At 35.4% G+C, this 17,903-nt stretch overlaps 1 protein-coding gene across 3 annotated transcripts in view; it reads left to right on the forward strand.

Annotated features, from left to right (window-relative positions):
- Positions 1-12,758, forward strand: part of LOC129269316 (cholesterol transporter ABCA5-like) — a 38,313-nt gene extending 25,555 nt beyond the window's left edge. For all 3 annotated transcript variants that reach the window (XM_064105604.1, XM_064105606.1, XM_054906810.2), the window contains 13 exons: positions 1,025-1,309; positions 2,122-2,259; positions 3,133-3,228; positions 4,646-4,737; positions 4,922-5,033; positions 5,374-5,592; positions 6,249-6,421; positions 6,922-6,997; positions 7,422-7,516; positions 8,064-8,180; positions 8,598-8,872; positions 10,207-10,262; positions 11,416-12,758. In XM_064105604.1, coding sequence (XP_063961674.1) covers positions 1,025-1,309; positions 2,122-2,259; positions 3,133-3,228; positions 4,646-4,737; positions 4,922-5,033; positions 5,374-5,592; positions 6,249-6,421; positions 6,922-6,997; positions 7,422-7,516; positions 8,064-8,180; positions 8,598-8,872; positions 10,207-10,262; positions 11,416-11,574 — 1,893 coding nt within the window. In that variant the 3' untranslated portion in view covers positions 11,575-12,758. The remainder of the gene's footprint in view (positions 1-1,024; positions 1,310-2,121; positions 2,260-3,132; positions 3,229-4,645; positions 4,738-4,921; positions 5,034-5,373; positions 5,593-6,248; positions 6,422-6,921; positions 6,998-7,421; positions 7,517-8,063; positions 8,181-8,597; positions 8,873-10,206; positions 10,263-11,415) is intronic.
- Positions 12,759-17,903: the final 5,145 nt, after the last annotated feature.

Here is a 17,903-nt window from a genome sequence, read left to right on the forward strand (position 1 = left end):
TATAATATAATAATAATATAGGGTATTTATATTGCGCACATATCCACCTTGTTAGGTGCTCAAGGCGCTCCTATATTACCCGGCTAAGCTAGGCGTTCATAGCGCACACAGCTTTTTATGGAATTACTTCCTACCGGTACCCATTTACCTCACCTGGGTTGAGTGCAGCACACTGTGGATCAGTTTCTTGCTGAAGGAAATTACGCCATGGCTGGGATTCGAACCCACGACCCTCTGTTTCCACTGGGCCACAACGCTCCACGTTATGTGGATTACTTAGTGTCCAGAGCAAAACCACTTGGATCCAAGTCATTGGACTTATGTATGTCACCCTGTTTATCTTTAAAGGCACGATACATATCTTATCCTTTACATATCTTAACTACTTTCTATTCTTAAATATAGGAGTGTCTTGAGCACCTAACAAGGTGTTTATGTGCACTATACAAATCCTATATTTTAATTTTATTATTGAAATGGCTTCCCAGCTTGGATGATGCAAATGGGTGTCTGATCTGATTTACATCATCAGTCATTACAAAGGTGAGCCACCCATGTGGTAATATGACAGGAAAAAAAAAACTTCAAAGTGACTTACACTGGCTCCCAAAAGAAAATTTCTCTTGATCTTGTTTTTTGCTGAATCTTTCCATAGTCAAATTGATTGAACTATTGTCTGGTCAAACATACTGTAGTAATAAATGACAATCACCAAGGGAAACTGTTGTTCAGACACTTGATTGCATGAACATTACAGTTGCACTGCTTCCCCCACCCACTTACCAAAAATAAAGAGACCCTAAACCTGGTTGGAAGGCATTCTTATTTTGCACATTTCTCACCAGTCACACATTGTTTACCATAATCATGCGGCACATATTTCTTATTAAAACATACTTACACTAAGCTGGTGAATTTTTGGATTGTGTTCGAACTCATTTTGAGATTGTTACCACAACGAGCACCTATGTTTAAAACTCTATTGAAATGTTCATATGTTTATCTATCCCCCTGTAACTTCCAGTCGAAGATCAAAGCTCAGCTTCGCATCTCTGGAATCGACACCCTCTCCTACTGGGGATCCGTCTTCGTCATCGATGTCGCTCAGATGCTCCTGGTCGTCATCATAGGTCTCATCATCATATTTGCCATGCAAGTGCCTTCTCTGACAACCGGGGGCGCTGTGTTCTCTCTCATTGTGACGGTGATCCTGTATGTTCCCAATGCTATCATCCATTCCTACTGCATCAGTTTTATATTTGATAAATTTGAGACAGCCCAGGGTTATGCCTTTGTGATACTTGTTGAGGTAAGTCTTTAAAGAACCCCCGAGAAGTGCATGAATGCAATGAATCTACCCACCCCTTCAATTACATTTCAGTAGGTAAAATGCAATTGGTGTCATTAGTAATAACTCTTCTATCTCTTACTTGTCAACTGTTCTGGAATCTGAAAAAAAGTGCTTTCGTGTTAAACTGATTTAATACAGTGGTCAGCCCATACACAGGGTTATAATCAATAGATCCGTGCTGTTATTAACAAATGGGTTTTGCAGGCGGGGGAGAAGGGCCAGAGAAGTATAATCTAATTTCCAGTTCATGTTTGCCAATATCTTACTACAGTAACAGTACCAATTCAGTTTATTAACTCAGTTCAGAAAACCAATTCAGAATATTAGTATTATTGCAGCATCGCAAAATTTTGACTGAGACATATATGAACGGGGGCTCAGCCAGTTTATGAAGTCCTACTTACCCCCAAGTTCCAAAACATTGCAGTGTTGTGTTGAGGTTCCTATTAAGTATTTATGATAGCAACAAAATAAATGTAGTTATTGAGAAGGCAAGTCGCGTAAAACTTATTGACTTCTATTCCTGTACGCCATTAAAGAGAGCTGATATGTGAAATTGCTGCAACATTTCTAGCAGACAGGTTACTTATATGAGCACAGTATAAGAAGTTTTATCAAAAATTTGTGTTTCCAGGTGTCACCAGACCAGTAAGGATTGTGCCATTGGATACTTGTATGTTGAGCACACTATAATGCCATATCTAGTACCAACATTGTAACAATGCAAGGATGACTGTTGAATGTTTCCTTTTTTGTTTTTTATGTTGCAGCTACCATTGTTCCTCTTTTTACCCACGATGTTCATTGACCTGTATGTCTCAGCGGCTGCTGCTGCTTCATTTCACCTTGTCATGTGTGTGGTCTGGCCTGGCTATGCCATCTTTGGAGCTCTCTACTTTATAGACAAGGTACTGTATAAGGCAATATTTTGGTGGAAATATATTTTCATGATTCTTATCTCTCAGAATCATCATCCTATGCATGGGTTGTTTTATCTATGATTCTGGTGTTGGTTTCATGTGCAGCAATTTTTGAAATAGGTTAAAAATATAATATCTGTGAAAACTTCCAGCGTAATAGAATTTACAAAGGGTTCATGTGAGATCTGAAACAATGAAGCCACTTTCGTAAAGAATTAAACTAATTTTGTACTTACTGATCACAATATGGACCATACTATGGTGTATATTTTTTAGTGCTTGGTGGGAGTCTAGTGAAGAACAACGAAAAATCTGGATTTGAAGTTTGAGGTTCTCCCAAGCATGCAATGTGCATACTGTACAAGATCCCTCCCTCACCAAGATGGTATTGACAAACTTCCATTATTGTGGTTGAATTTCATGACTTCATCTGTTTACAGAAGTTAGAGTCAAGAGTTACACTCTGATTGTTGGCCAATTTCTTATACTTGGTTCCCAATTAAAAAAGACTTTCTCCTTTTTCAGAAAAAACTTTCCTGCTGACTTATTATAGGTTTTAAGCTGGGAAGTATCTGTTTACAGAAGTTAGAGTAAGAGTTTCACTCTGATTGTTGGCCAATTTCTTATACTTGATTCCCAATTAAAAAAGACTTTCTCCTTTTTCAGAAAAACTTTCCTGCTGACTTATTATAGGTCTTTAAGCTGGAAAGACAAATAAATAGTCCCAAAACACATTAGTGTTTTGACATTCATCGCAGTGGGGCAAAATTATATTGAACTATACAATATTTGAGCGATACTTTATTCAGTGGGCTTAATATCTCTTTTCTCAAAATGATATTTCATGTTGTTTATATTCAGGTTTACCAACTCGCCTCGATAAGGGGAATGGCTGATAGTGTCACCTTTGCAGATTACTTTGAACCTGATGCATACATCTGGCCAACAATGCTCATTGTAAGTTTCATTGACATATTACAATTATGTACTGGTGATGACAACTCATGTGACACTTTACACTCTGTTACTAAGTACTTTAAACATGTAATTATTACAGATCCAGTGATTGGATTGAATTGTTTCTAAAAATTAAGCGCACCATCTCCACTCCCTATGGAGCATTCCAGCCAGGCCCTATTTACATTTAACAAGCATGCACATATACCATTGTAATCACACTGATGTTTGCATCCTACGGGGTACACATTTGACTCCTTTGTGGGGAGTGGCAAATTTAGATAAGTGATACATTACGTGATCATAAGTGCCTGGTCAGAATGCTTCCCCTTGTGGATAGAGAATGCGTATAGACTATATGTATTATAAAGCTTTTGTATTAAAGATAAATACCAGTTGTGGTTACGATCTCAAAATGAGTCCGAACAGAATCTAATGAAATTACTGCCAAAGTGTTTGTATGTGTAAATAAAAGATATATGTGCAAAATAGTTCTGGAAGAAAATGCGCAAATGCTGAGAAATTAGCAAAATAAGCACGGATTTCCATCAAATGTTGGGCATTTTTCAAAGCAATATTAATACTCTGTCCCACATATGCTATTCTGTGTTAGTGATCATCAGAACTATCGATTTTGAGCTAAGATTTCACGATTTTATAAAGATAAGTTTACATGAATGTACCTGATCTAGATGTTTGATAATATTTTGACAACTAACCTTGATTTGTAAGACTTTCCGAAGAAATAATTGTTTGCTGCAACTACTGTCTTTTACCTTTAATTTGCCACATGGTTTATTCTGTAGATTTCTACAGATAATATTAATGTACACTGTATTTGATTCTACAGAGAGCAATAGTGTTTCCTTTCTTTAATTGACAAAATATTTTTTTTTTTCAAGATTAAACCAAATTGGAGTATATATATGTGTTGATGGTTCCTTTTATATTCCAATGGATTTTTTAATAATCATCATGTAACTTTCATAAATGTGTGATGTTTAATAGCCAAATTCCAGTTGTAACAATAAAACAAAGAAATTCTGAAATAAATGAACCACCAAATGTTGGCATGTAGAAATAAATGTTCAAAATGATTATTGGAGATACTTAGTTATTGTCAGAAATATATAACTATGGCACCCCAGCTACAGACAGGTCTTTTTTTGTATGACATAATCAATACGCTTTCCCATATGTATCTGTTTTTTTTTTTTCACTTTATATTGATTTTTTTCCCAATTTTCAGCTAGGTATCATTATTCAACAATGTTAGGCTTGCGTAAACTATGTCAGAACTCATTATGATGATAACAATTCACCATGATTTTGAAGACTATATCTTGAAAACAATGTGCTTCACCACTTGAATGTGGCTTTGAAATTGTATTCTGTTTTTCCCCCGTCTTTCTTTTAGTTGCTGTTTGACTTGTTCATGCTGGTCTTTTTCCTGAGGTTCTGTGAAGTTGTGAAGTCAGGTGGTAGAGTGACAGACACCTGCCCTTGCCTGTAAGTATATTTGTATCTCACTTAAACTTAAACAGACTGGGGGCTGATTCAGATTCAGACCCCTTGACATTTTTCACGATAAATCTGTAACACAGAAAGATTGCGCCGCGATGTTTTATGACTTTTTTCTTTGCAATATTCAATTAATGGCATTCCCTTCCACTATCTTTTCTTTCTCCTGTAGTGTTTCCAAGAAGGTTGGAATGACCGCGAAAAATGATGACGTCATTCCAGATGAGGATAGCGATGTAAAAGAAGAGAGGATGAAAGTGGAAGAAATGTATGAGTCTGATCAGGTAAGAGTTTAAAATACAGTTGTAACGCAGGGATTTTAATGACACAAAACAGCAATTCTTTTTAAAGTACCCCTGGATTGCTGGCTTCAATATTTCTTGATAATAATGTTCATTTCAAGGTCTTCATATTCCTTTTCTTATCTATATGAACAAAATTATAAACCACAAACATAAAAAAATTTAATGATTGGTTCATTACTAAAGCCCTTTAACCCATTAGAAACTAAGCCTGGGCCTGGGCCTTGACCGAGGTCCATTGGAAATACCTGTTAGGCATAATTAGTAAGTTTGTAATGGGTTTGAATAAGATTTGAACAAATCTGTTTGTCACCTTCCTCAGGCCTCTGCTGTAGCCATCTCCGAGCTGAGGAAAGAGTTTGTGAAGAGGACCGGCGATGCTTGCGGTGGCGACCAGAAGGAGACTACCAAGGTTGCTGTTCGTAACCTGTCTCTGACTGTTCAGACCGGGGAGGTCCTGGGTCTCCTAGGACCCAATGGTGCAGGCAAGACGACTACCATGAACGTGGTTACAGCTGATACAGAGGCTACTACCGGACAGGTTGGTTCAATTGATTTCCTTTTCAAGGGTTATGGTGAACATATGAAAATAACTGTGGATGAATATTCAAATTATATGTCTATTCAGTTTACATAACCTGTTGTCAACTCAAGAGAAATATAAAACAGCAGTCGGAAATCAGCAGAAACACATCAACGTCTCTCTCTATACTGTATAATGATCATCAATGTTCCGTATTCTGGCTGTCGTATCCGTGTTAACCCTTTGACTACTGAATTGGGAAATCCCATAGACTTGTTACAGAGCTAAGCCCCAAATACTGGTATCGAGGAATGTTACTGGGATTTCCATTACCTTCTACAGCGGTGTCATCAAATAGTGTAGTGTTCTTATCGTCAAATCTTGAGACATTCTGAGTAATATGTATGCAGAAAAATTTTTTTATGTTTTTTTAATATCTCATTGTTCATTAACATTATTTGATGTTTATGAAGAAATTTCACCATTTCCTGTCCCTCTTATATCCAGCGCTTATCACAAAATGTATATGTGCTATAAAAAAAAGAAACATAATGAAATGTGGAAAGGAGTAACCTTGGGGGAATAATCATGCATTCTAGATAACATTGGAAAGTATTTTTGAAGAGAAATGTTTTTAGACACATCATAAAAATAGCCGTCACCCTCTTTGGCAGGTTCGTGTCGGAGGTTATGACGTTTCTTCAGCCTTGAGCGATGCCTACGCCTCCTTGGGCTACTGTCCTCAGATAGACCCTCTTTGGGACGACGTCACTATGAGAGAACATCTTGAAGGGTTCGCTGGCTTTAAAGGAATCCATCCATCGGATAGGAAACAAATCGCTAATAAGTAAGTTTGACTCATTGTACTGTGCATTATGAAACACAGGGCTGCTGAATTCTTAGTGGTAATGATGATGATGATGATGATGGTGGTGGTGGTGGTGATGATGATGATGATGATGATGATGATGATGATGATGATGATGATGATGATGATGATGATGATGATGATGATGATGATGATGATGATGATGATGATGATGATGATGATGATGATGATGATGATGATGATGATGATGATGATGATGATGATGATGATATTGATGATGATGATGATGATAATGAAAATGATGATGATTATAAACAGTATTGTACAGCACCATTCATCTTGAAAACTTTCAAAGTTGGTATGGCCAAATACAAAATCGCAATAAACTTTGTTGAATATGGAATTTAAAGAATAAGCATTTTAAAAATCTTTTATTGTTATGAGAGATGTAGAGTTAAAATGCTATTTAGTCATAAAGATGTAATCGCATTTTACACTTGTGTGTTTTTCCTACTCAGTTTTATGTCTGCTATTGGAGTAATGGAGCATGCAGATAAAAAGGCAAAGGAATTATCTGGAGGAACTAAAAGAAAGGTATGGAAATGATGATATAGTTTAGAATTCTTCTATTAATAACACTTTTACCTTTTGTTTTTTCCATTAAAAAGGAAAAGTACGGTGAATATTCACTGTTATCCACGATTCTTTAGTTTTGTAAGTTTATTGTCATTGCTCTTATTTCTTGTGTAGATGAGAGACAAGGAGGGTTTTTGCTGGGTCCAATGGTTTAAGTGCAAAACTAGTACACTAATAATGATCATTGTTATTGCTATGCAATTTTATATTGATGATAATTTCAAAAAGTATGATGTCTTTATGAATATTCCATAGATTTAAAGTCATGCAGATCTTATTTTATTGGATGTTGTATTTTACTTGAGTTAGGTGTAGTTTCTACTAAAATGTATTGAAATCAAAATTATTTGATATATTGGTTGATTCTTTTACTATACTATAGCTGTGCTTTGCCCTGAGTATGCTTGGTAACCCAAAGATTGTTCTTCTTGATGAACCCTCTACTGGTATGGATCCAAGCTCAAAGAGATTCCTCTGGTAAGATATTGGAAGGATGTAGATGTATGGTGGTATTAAAGATATTGTGGTGATGGTAGAGATGGTGGTGGTCATTAGATTTGTGATGGTGATAGTAATAATGTAAGTGAATATTGTGGTGATGATGATGATGATGACGATGAGAAAAATGATGATGATGGCGATGATGTTGATGATGATGATGATGACTATGATCATGATGTTGATGATGATGGTTATGATGATGATGATGATGACTGTGATGATGATGATGATGATGATGATGATTGTAATGATGTTGGCGGATTGTTGTTGTGCTTATTTATTGTGGAAATAATAGTGATGGTATGGTTTCGATAGTGGCGATGTTGCTGATGTCAGTTTTTCTAATAACAATGCTGATCATGTTGCCCAAGGTATTCATTGTTGTGATAATGGTGATCATATTAAAATATAGCTATTGTATGCATATGAATGTCAATAAAACTTTCAACATTGTTTTCTTTTTCATCAAAATGTTGTCTTATCAAAACCATTTTGAACCGTTATTGCCACTATTTTATGACAGGAATGTCATCACATCGAGTTTCCTTGAGAAGAAAGGAGCCATCTTAACAACTCATTCCATGGAGGAGGCTGATGCTGTGTGCTCTAGGGTGGGCATCATGATCCAAGGACAACTCAGGTTAGTCCATGTTGCTGTGAGAAGTATAAATGGTAGACAATCTGAATGTATCCACTTTTTCCCTTTCTTCCGCATGTAATGATCTCAGTAGTAATAGAAGTTCTAAATCACTTTCAGTCTTGATAACAAGAATAATGGTATTGACTGCATGCTTTGATGAAGAAATGCCTTTCACCCAGTGCCCGTCACACTATTCAGTGTATCCTCCTTCCTACCAAACTTCCTACTCTCCTTACCGCTTGCTTTTTCCTTGCCTTCTTTGAATGCTTCCCTTCTCTCTGACCCTCCACTTGAAATTAAAACACCCTTCAACATCTGTCTTGAACACATCTTCATACCAACCCATTTGTTTCTGATCCAACGCTTCCTCAAAATCCATCATCTTTTATTTTCTTATTATCTGTCATCACCCCCCAGATGTCTTGGGACAACCCAGCATCTGAAGGACAAGTACGGCGGGGGCTACATCCTGGAGATCAAACTTAACCCTGGTGTCCAGTACTACACCAGTGACCAGACCACTACGGCCATCTTGGACATCCTGGACGAGAAGATGGACGTTCTTCACAAGCAGGTCCTTCTCCTTATCCCCGATGCGGAAGTCACCGAGAGCTTCGCCGAGCGCATCACTTACAAGATCCCCCGGGATAGCAACATCACGCTCTCTACCGTCTTTGCTTTCTTAGAGCAAGGTGAGTAGCAGAGGATTTTGAATTTTTCTGAGAGCTTAGCTGAATATGGTAAAGCAATTCCTGTAATGGTCTCTTTCTATCCCTCTATATATCTTGCCCCTCTGTCTACTCCCTCTCTACCCTCATTTAAAGGTAGTTTGGGGTTCTGTTTCATAAAGACCAAATGATTGCTTTAACATAATGGTAATTACCATGGACATCTTCATTTTGATTATCCGCCTGTGAGACCTGTTCCTTGGTAGCTACCATAATGGTAAAGTTACAGTACAGTCAAAACTTTACGCAATGCACCCTGGGAACATTCCACATATCCCATGAATCCAGCAACATATAATCATAAAAACCATCAGTGCAGTTGATAGGCTTTGGTGTAATCTGTTTCAAATATCTATGACTGGTTAGGAAACCAGAATTTTCTCAGAGGGTTGCAATAATGAGAATTACAGCACTAGCTCATTAACTTTTTTTATCAAAGTAAATGGATGAATGAACCACTTTTTTGTGAACTGAGCGATGAGACATTTCTGCTATATTGTGTCTTGAAAGTCAATTTTTTTTCATTGAAAGGAAACCTCTCTATAAAGATGACCCAAGGGGGGCAAGGAAAATAGTTCTAATTAAAGGAGAATGAAACCTTTGGAACAAGATAGCTTGTGTAAAAACAGAAATATCAAAGAAACAGATCAACGAAAGTTTGAGAAAAATAGGACAAATAATGAGAAAGTTATGAGCATTTGAATATTGCGATCACTAATGCTATGGAGATCCTCAAATTGGCAATGCGACAAAGATATGTGATGTCACTTGTGAACAACTCTCCCCATTACATTAGTATATATTTCACTTAAATTGCCTCTTTTATCACATCTATCAGTAGATCATGTGTTCTTTCTATAGGAGGGCATGTAATACAGATTTTTAAAGAATACATCATGGATAAAGAGTTTGTATCACCACAAGAAAAAGCAGAAAGAGACATTTTGAGGGTATTTTATAGTCCAGCAAAGGGAAAGTTGTTCACATGTGACATCACACATCCTTGTCGCATTGCCAATGGGAGGATCTCCATAGCATTAGTGATTGCAATATTCAAATGCTCAGAACTTTCTCATTATTTGTCCGATTCGCCTCAAACTTTCTTTGTTCTTATTCTTTGATTTTTCTGTTTCGAAACAAGCATACTTATTCCAAAGGTTTCATTCCCCTTTAACAAGTCTTTATAGACAGGTTCTTTTAATACATGTTTCAACAGGAAATATAATTTCATGGAAAACCGAATGTGGATAGGTGTTATTTGTCTCTATTAATCTTCCTATTTTTCTCTCTTTTTTTAGGTAAACAAGATTATGGAATTGAAGAATACAGCTTCAGTCAGACCACATTAGAGCAGGTGAGTTTCTATGAATTATTTGTTTCATGTTGAATAGATGTCCTTATTAGCTCAATGCATTATGAATATCAAAGTGAATGCAGAATCAAAGTTTAATGATAACTGAAAAGGGAATCTCTGATATTCTTGATGTAATTGTTATTGTATCTATGTCACTAAAAGGCAAAATTGCAGTATTAGATCCAATATAATACTCCTAAATGCATTGTTTATGTATAATGTATATGAAAAGGAATAATGATACAGTTATTGGTATTATTCAGCAAATACAAAATTTTTATGGTTATTCATGAAACTCTGTGCATGTTCATACATTTTTATTTGATTTATGATAGCGATAAATAAGTTTTTGAGTTTGTTGCAATTTTTGAAATACTTTTAAACAAGTACAATGTATTTAAAGTAGTAACCATAGTCTATATGGAAAGGGAGTTAAAGGCGGCTGTTTCTAGACCTGTATGCTTTTTAACAAAAATTCAATTGTGATAACTTTGTCTTTCATTGTAACTTCCATGGAAACCTGGATTTGGTTTGGGCAGTGTTACCACAGTAGTAAGAGCCGTGGTGTAGTGGTTCTGACTTGCCTTGTAAATAGTGGGTCGTGTGTATGAATCCAACTGCGGTCTAGCGTCCTTTGGCAAGGCGTTAATCCACATTTTGGTACTCTCGACCCAGGTGCTAAATGGGTACCCGGTAGGATGCGAAAGTTATTGTATGTTTGAATTTGTCAGCGCCATTCTGAGGCTGCGATGAATGTAAGGAATGCTCCCCAGGGAGTGGAAATTTTGCACTTTTCTTGCGGGATTCAAATGAATCCAATGACTGGGGTAATAATATGCTGTAAAGCGCTTTGAGCTGTTACGGGAAAAGCGCTATATAAAAACTAGCTATTATTATTAGTAGTAGTAATCAATAATAGCAGAGTTGCCATTAATAGTAAGGTTTATGCAACTGGGAACAGACTCAACATAAGTCATTTATAGTCTCTTTAGGCAAATGCATGGGTTGAAGCGCTATAAGCTTCTCTTATGTACAAAATAGCCCTCACAGCTTCAAAGGAACCTCTGTACATAATTTGGCACAAACAGATTTAGGAAAATGGCTTTTTCTCATGAAATATAATTCTTTTCCCTGGTTTCTCTTTACTCAATAGGTGTTCATTGAGTTTGCAAAGACACAGGTAGACAGTCCAGATGAGGAGGCAGAGATGATGTCCGTTACACAGGAGAATGAATGCAATGGAAGAACCGGCAGCAGACACAGTGTCCGACATCAACCCAAACCACAGATATCGGTCAATATGGATGTTTAATCCCGCCCTTCCCCCTCCTCTCACTTGAACCCCTCCCCCACATTTATTCAGCTGCCAAAGAAGCTCTTGGTTACAAGAACCGTTTTTATTAATTGTTTTGAAAATGTGATCTATAATTATTGTGATATGAGAGGCTAAAACTCTCCCACTTAAATTGACAGTTGTTGTACTTGTTGCACAAATGTTTTTATTTGTATGATGAATATATATATTTTTATGATTAATATATTGTAATACTTGAGGAGCTTTAAATGTAGATTAATATGTTATGCTGTTGATTATTAAAAAAAGTGTTGATTGGGACTCTTGAGATGTATTTGAATGGCCAAATCGTCATGAAGAATATTATCACCCTACTGATATTTAAGCAATTGAATGTACTGAATACCCAAATTCGAGGGCCAAACAAAGATTATTTAAGCAGAGCTTTCACCATGATAGTCGATGGTGATGTAATTCTGTTACTTACGTCAAATACCACAACATCATGAGTGTAAGAAGAAAAGGTTTGGAGAGACAGAGTTTGGGTGTTACAGCAGTCATATTTTCCTCGAATTAAATGGTAACAGGTAAGGCAAGATACAAAACTAGCACATAACCCTTTAAACATGTTGGTAATATGATTACACCAATTCCCCATGTGCAATTGACTATATCATTTTCTCTGATGATTGCTATCTGACCAAATTTTGTGCAATGATAACTTCAGTTTCTGTCACTAATACTTGGGAAGATTAATTGCTGTTTGTCTCGCCTGAACGAAGTTCAGTAGAGACCTAGTAATCACTTTTCCGGTTGGTCTGTTAGTCCGTTAGTCTGTTAAAAAATGTTAAGGTTTTTGTTAAACTTGCTCTCATTTCTTTATTTCTGCATCAATTATGTTGACACTAGGTACGTATGATCCTAGGGTAATACCACATGTGTGTACGTGAGGATGATAAGGTAAACAGATCATATTGCATATTTTATCGATCGCGATATCAGGCAAGGCTCGTGGTTCGTGAACCACCTTGTTTTTTCCATAAATTTCCTGAATTACGTAGAATATAAATCAATGCTTGGTTTCAATGTTCAAAGGTATATTGTCTACATTGTATTACTATGACAAACCTTTTATTCTTTTTTATTTTGAATTAAAATCTGTGGTTTCACTTTTCAGGGGATTCCCTGTCTAAACGTTGAAAGTCTGAGTCTCCTGATGAATATTCTGCTTGTTTGGCATATAGTGATATTCAACATTACATACCAAACACACTCCAACAACAGCAAAAATAACCCTATTAAAAATTGACAAAAACTTACATTCAGTTTATTGGGTGTTTTGGGGTTTAGATGCTCATAATTGATTACTCAGACAGTTTTATTATATTATTAAACAGCTAAGGGACACTTTGGAAAACATTTAATTGTATCATAAACCAAATTCTTGATCTTTCTTTAGGGGAGGGGCTCGGGAGCGTTAGTCCTATTACCAAGCATATTTTCTTAAAACGGTCACTCACAGAAATTTGGAAGGGTCAGCATTCACTCGTGGGAACCATTTTGCTTCTTGTGTTTATCATTGTCTTTCAAGTGTGACTTTTAAAGTTCACTTTACGTCAAAATTCAGGAATTATATTTGTACTTGGACATTGAAAAAATGTGCATTACATATTAATGGTACAATTATCCAGTACTAAAAAGGTGGCCTTTTTGCTATTTATTATTTGAGATGATAGTCATCTACATGTACATGTATGTCCTTATCCAGCTTTACTGTGACATGGTGGGGTGAAGAACATTTATTTAGATTATTCAACTCGTAGCCTGGCTGGCAAAAGGGCAGGAGGTTAATGTGTACAGCAATTTTCAAGGGTGTTAGCTCAAGCGCAGACTTTGCAAGATATGCAGTTACTATAGTCGAACAAAGCAGGCAAAGAGTTAACGTCCTGTCTGACCAACTTGAATGGGAACTAATGTACGCTGAAATCCAACGTCCGTTTGCCAACCAGGCAACAAACTTAAAAAGAAAAATATATGTTTCTCGAGTTTGAATTATTTTTTTTTGACATGTTATCATTATTTCAATTTATCAGTAAACATCATTATGCATTTCATACTATTACAAATTTCATCATTTTTGTCTCACCTGCGAAGCAGAGTGAGACTATAGGCGCCCCTTTTCCGACGGCGGTGGCGGCGTCAACACCAAATCTTAACCGAAGGTTAAGTTTTTGAAATGACCGCATAACTTAGAAAGTATATGGACCTAGTTCATGAAACTTGGACATAAGGTTAATCAAGTATTACTGAACATACTGCTTGAGTTTCACGTCACTCACATGACCAAGGTCAAAGGTCATTTAGGGTCAATGAACTTTGGCCGAATTGGGGGAATCAACATCAAAATCTTAACCTAAGGTTAAGTTTTTGAAATGTCATAACTTCGAAAATATATAGACCTAGTTCATGAAACTGGGACATAAGGTTAATCAAGTATTACTGAACATCCTGCTTGAGTTTCACGTCACATGACCAAGGTCAAAGGTCAATGAACTTTGGCCAAATTGGGGGTATCTGTTGAATTACCATCATAACTTTGAAAGTTTATGGATCTGATTCATGAAACTTGGACATAATAGTAATCAAGTATCACTGAACATCCTGTGTAATTTTCAGGTCACATGACCAAGGTCAAAGGTCATTTAAGGTCAATGAACTTTGGCCATGTTGGGGGTATTTGTTGAATTACCATCATATCTATGTAAGTGTATTGGTCTAGTTCATAAAACGTGGACATAAGAGTAACCAAATATCACTGAACATCTTGTGCGGGTTTCAGGTCACATGACCAAGGTCAAAGGTCAATGGACTTTGGCCATGTTGGGGGTATTTGTTGAATTACCATCATAACTCTGTAAGTATATTGGTCTAGTTCATAAAACTTGGACATAAGAGTCATCAAGTATCATGGAACATCTCATGCCAGTTTCAGGTCACATGATGAAAAACAAAGGTAATTTAAGGTCATTGAACTTTGGCCATTTTAGAGGTAATTATTAGATTGCTGTCATAACTTTCAAAGTATATAGATATAGTGTATAAAATGTGGATATAGGGGTAATCAACTATCACTGACAAGTTTTAGGTCACAAGGTCAAATATCAATGAACATAGTATTGTATCATTATATGAATGGTGTTTTTTGTGAATAATTATTTTATAGTAGTTGTCAAACTCAGCACTGCTGCTATATTGAATCGTGTGATGCAGGTGAGACCGCCAGAGGCATTCCACTTGTTTAGTCCTTGTGTAGACATTAGACAATAGATCATTTAGTGACACTCTTTAACAATTTTGTATTTAATCATAGTCTTTATCATTTTCTTTCCTTCAATGTTTCAGCAATTTATGAAGGTTGATTTTAAATTTAAGAGGAAATTACACTTTTATGAGTATTTTCACTACCGCAATTTCAAGAGTTGATGTTTTTGTTTTCCAACAATTTCGGTAATTTATAAAAAAAAAAAAATCTTTTTGTATATAGTATCCAAATTATATTTATGACATTGTACTGTTACTAGGAGCAAATTACTATTTTTATAAACAGGGAACAATTTCTCTACTTCAGTGTGTGCCAAAGTATGCCTTGCAATCTTTGCATTTTACCCACTAGCAATTTAGGGTGGTTCTTTTGCAATTTGTGAAGGCTTTTACCCCTTGTCTGGTGTATCTTCTTCTTTGCCTGGAACTGTCTGACATCAATTTGTTATTTTTTTTCACATTCATGATCATTCTTATTTTACTAGCTGCATTTGTTACTGTATAATGTCAATGAATTGATTATTATCCAGGTGAATTTTAGACGGTAAAGTGCATTATGAATGTGTTCTTTTTATTATGACAGAAGATATGAGTTGGAATTCCACCTCTTGGAAGTCAACAGCAATTGTTTGATGAACATAGTGAATTCTAATAAACTTAGCAACAACAAGGAAATGTATCTGTTGATCTGAGGCACTTTACACTTTTTTAAGAGTCTATCTGTTTGATAACTAAGAATGGAATGATATTATAGACACTGTATAAATATTTTTGTCATATACATATATTTACAAATATATTCATTTTTATTTATATACACATAGTCGAGTATCATTTATATTGAAAAAAGTATTTCATCCTTTTTATGGAAAACAAGGTATATTTGTTTGTGCATTTGTAATTGTTATGTGTTTTTATTGTATTGTGATTTTGATACAAACAGTCTTTATGTCATTGCACTAAAGTATTAAAAAGAAAAAAAGAAAAATTTTATTTTGAGATATTCTGTATTTAAAGCTGTTGACTTTTTTTTACCATCACGGTCACTGTATCTAACATTGCTAGATAAAGTGTTATTTTCAATGATAATGTTGAAAGTTAGTATAATATGCACCCACTGGGGATACATATGAATAAAGTTCCATAAATTCAGAGATGCAAAATTATCCCTTTCTGTCATTTTTTGTACTTTTTTTAAACAAAAATACTGCAGGTTTCACAAAAAATACAATTTTACTCTATTCCTTCTTTGTTATAAAGATGCACAACATTGCACTTCCAATCTTCCCTCATGCAGGTTTGTTCGGCAAGACACAAACTGCTCTCTACTGGGATTTTTTTATTCATTGTTGTGTGTATGATCTTGATTCACCTGCATATCCAATCAAGCACTGTATATTCTATATATTTTTTTGTAAATTGAACTTCTGGTAATCACGAATCAATGATTGTAGACAGGGAATAAGATTAATAGACAGTTGTGAAGTGATCTTTGATTTGATTTGATTTAAAGTGATACCCAAGAAAATATCTCATGGATTTTAGATGATTATAAAGTACTCTACTTGATTTGATGTGAATTGATTTTTTCCACTGTTATTTTCATTTCATTTACAATTCATAATAATACATACATGATAAACAAAGAATAATTGGATTACAATATAGAGTTAAAAAAGTAAACACGTATAGAAAAATAACAAATTATTCAATGACTAAGAGGTTTCTGCAGAAACCTTTAAGTTTTGGGTGGACCAGTCCATATTTTAGACCAAAGCAATTGAGCAATTTGCTCATTATTTGCAGCACAATTACTGGTTTTTCTCCTCAAGCTAAAGGATTTAGGACATATTAACTTATTGCCATATATAAAAGGGCATGTACAGATATTACAGTAAAGAATAATATAAGAAAAATAATGTTATGATACATTGTGCATACATGTATTACAATGATACTCAATGATTTGCAGATTGATTTTGGGAAATACAGCCATTACTGCTGAATTTGATATTATTTTACGCATGATCAATAAATTTGAATCTTTAATCTTCATTATTCTTACCAGAAGATTACTTGAAGGAATATACTCAAACTTTTGGACTACATGATGCAGTACATTCATTCCATCCTATTATCATTACATTTACAGTATATTGTACTTTTCATACCATTCAAGCATGTATTGGTGAAAGAATGATGTTTTTAGAAAGTGATTAGGAATTAATTATATATTCGAGTACTAACATTGAAATGTATTAAGTGTTTCTATTGTCTGATGATTAAATATAAATAAATTGTTTCACCATCATTCAATGTCTGGTGTTGTGTATTTTGTGGACATACGTTAGGGGTTTGAGGAGGTGAATGTGTGTTTTCTGTGAGATGTACCAATATTAAAAATAAGACTTGTAATGATTTATTTTTAAATTGATTATAGTGATGTAGGCTACCCAATGAGATTGTTTACAAGTAATGATTAAAGAGAGAAAAGGAGGTACATGTATATTGCTTTCCTGTCTTGAAACACAACCTTGAAGATCTAGTGTCATAAAGAGTGATGGATAAACTGCACATAGCAGGGGGGGGGGGCACAGAATACCATGAGGTTAAGGGGCCTTATCCCCCCATTGTAATTTTCGTTGTCTCGCCTGACAAGATTTGATGCCCCCTCAGATGAAGTCCGGAGGGGGCGCGTTGCCCCTGTCCATCCGTCTTTCCGTCAGTCCCCCCACTTGGTTTCTGCCCCTTTCTGCGCAATAACAAAAAAATATTTAATGGATCTTTAAAAGTGTGTCATATATATATATATATATATATATATACAGTTGAGGCCAAAAGTTTACATACACCCATGGAATCCAGATGAATTTGTTTACTTGCCAAACATTGTAAAATTTACTGTAAATATAAATACTACCATGATGAATTTGGTATCAAATGATTGGAAGTCATTGGGAATAGAGTATATTTCAGATGGAATTTTGTTTGAAGTTAAAATGTAATATTCGTGCCAAATGTATTCT

Source organism: Lytechinus pictus, chromosome 10 (genome assembly GCF_037042905.1).
Source record: "Lytechinus pictus isolate F3 Inbred chromosome 10, Lp3.0, whole genome shotgun sequence".
Classification (NCBI taxonomy): Eukaryota; Metazoa; Echinodermata; class Echinoidea; order Temnopleuroida; family Toxopneustidae; genus Lytechinus; species Lytechinus pictus.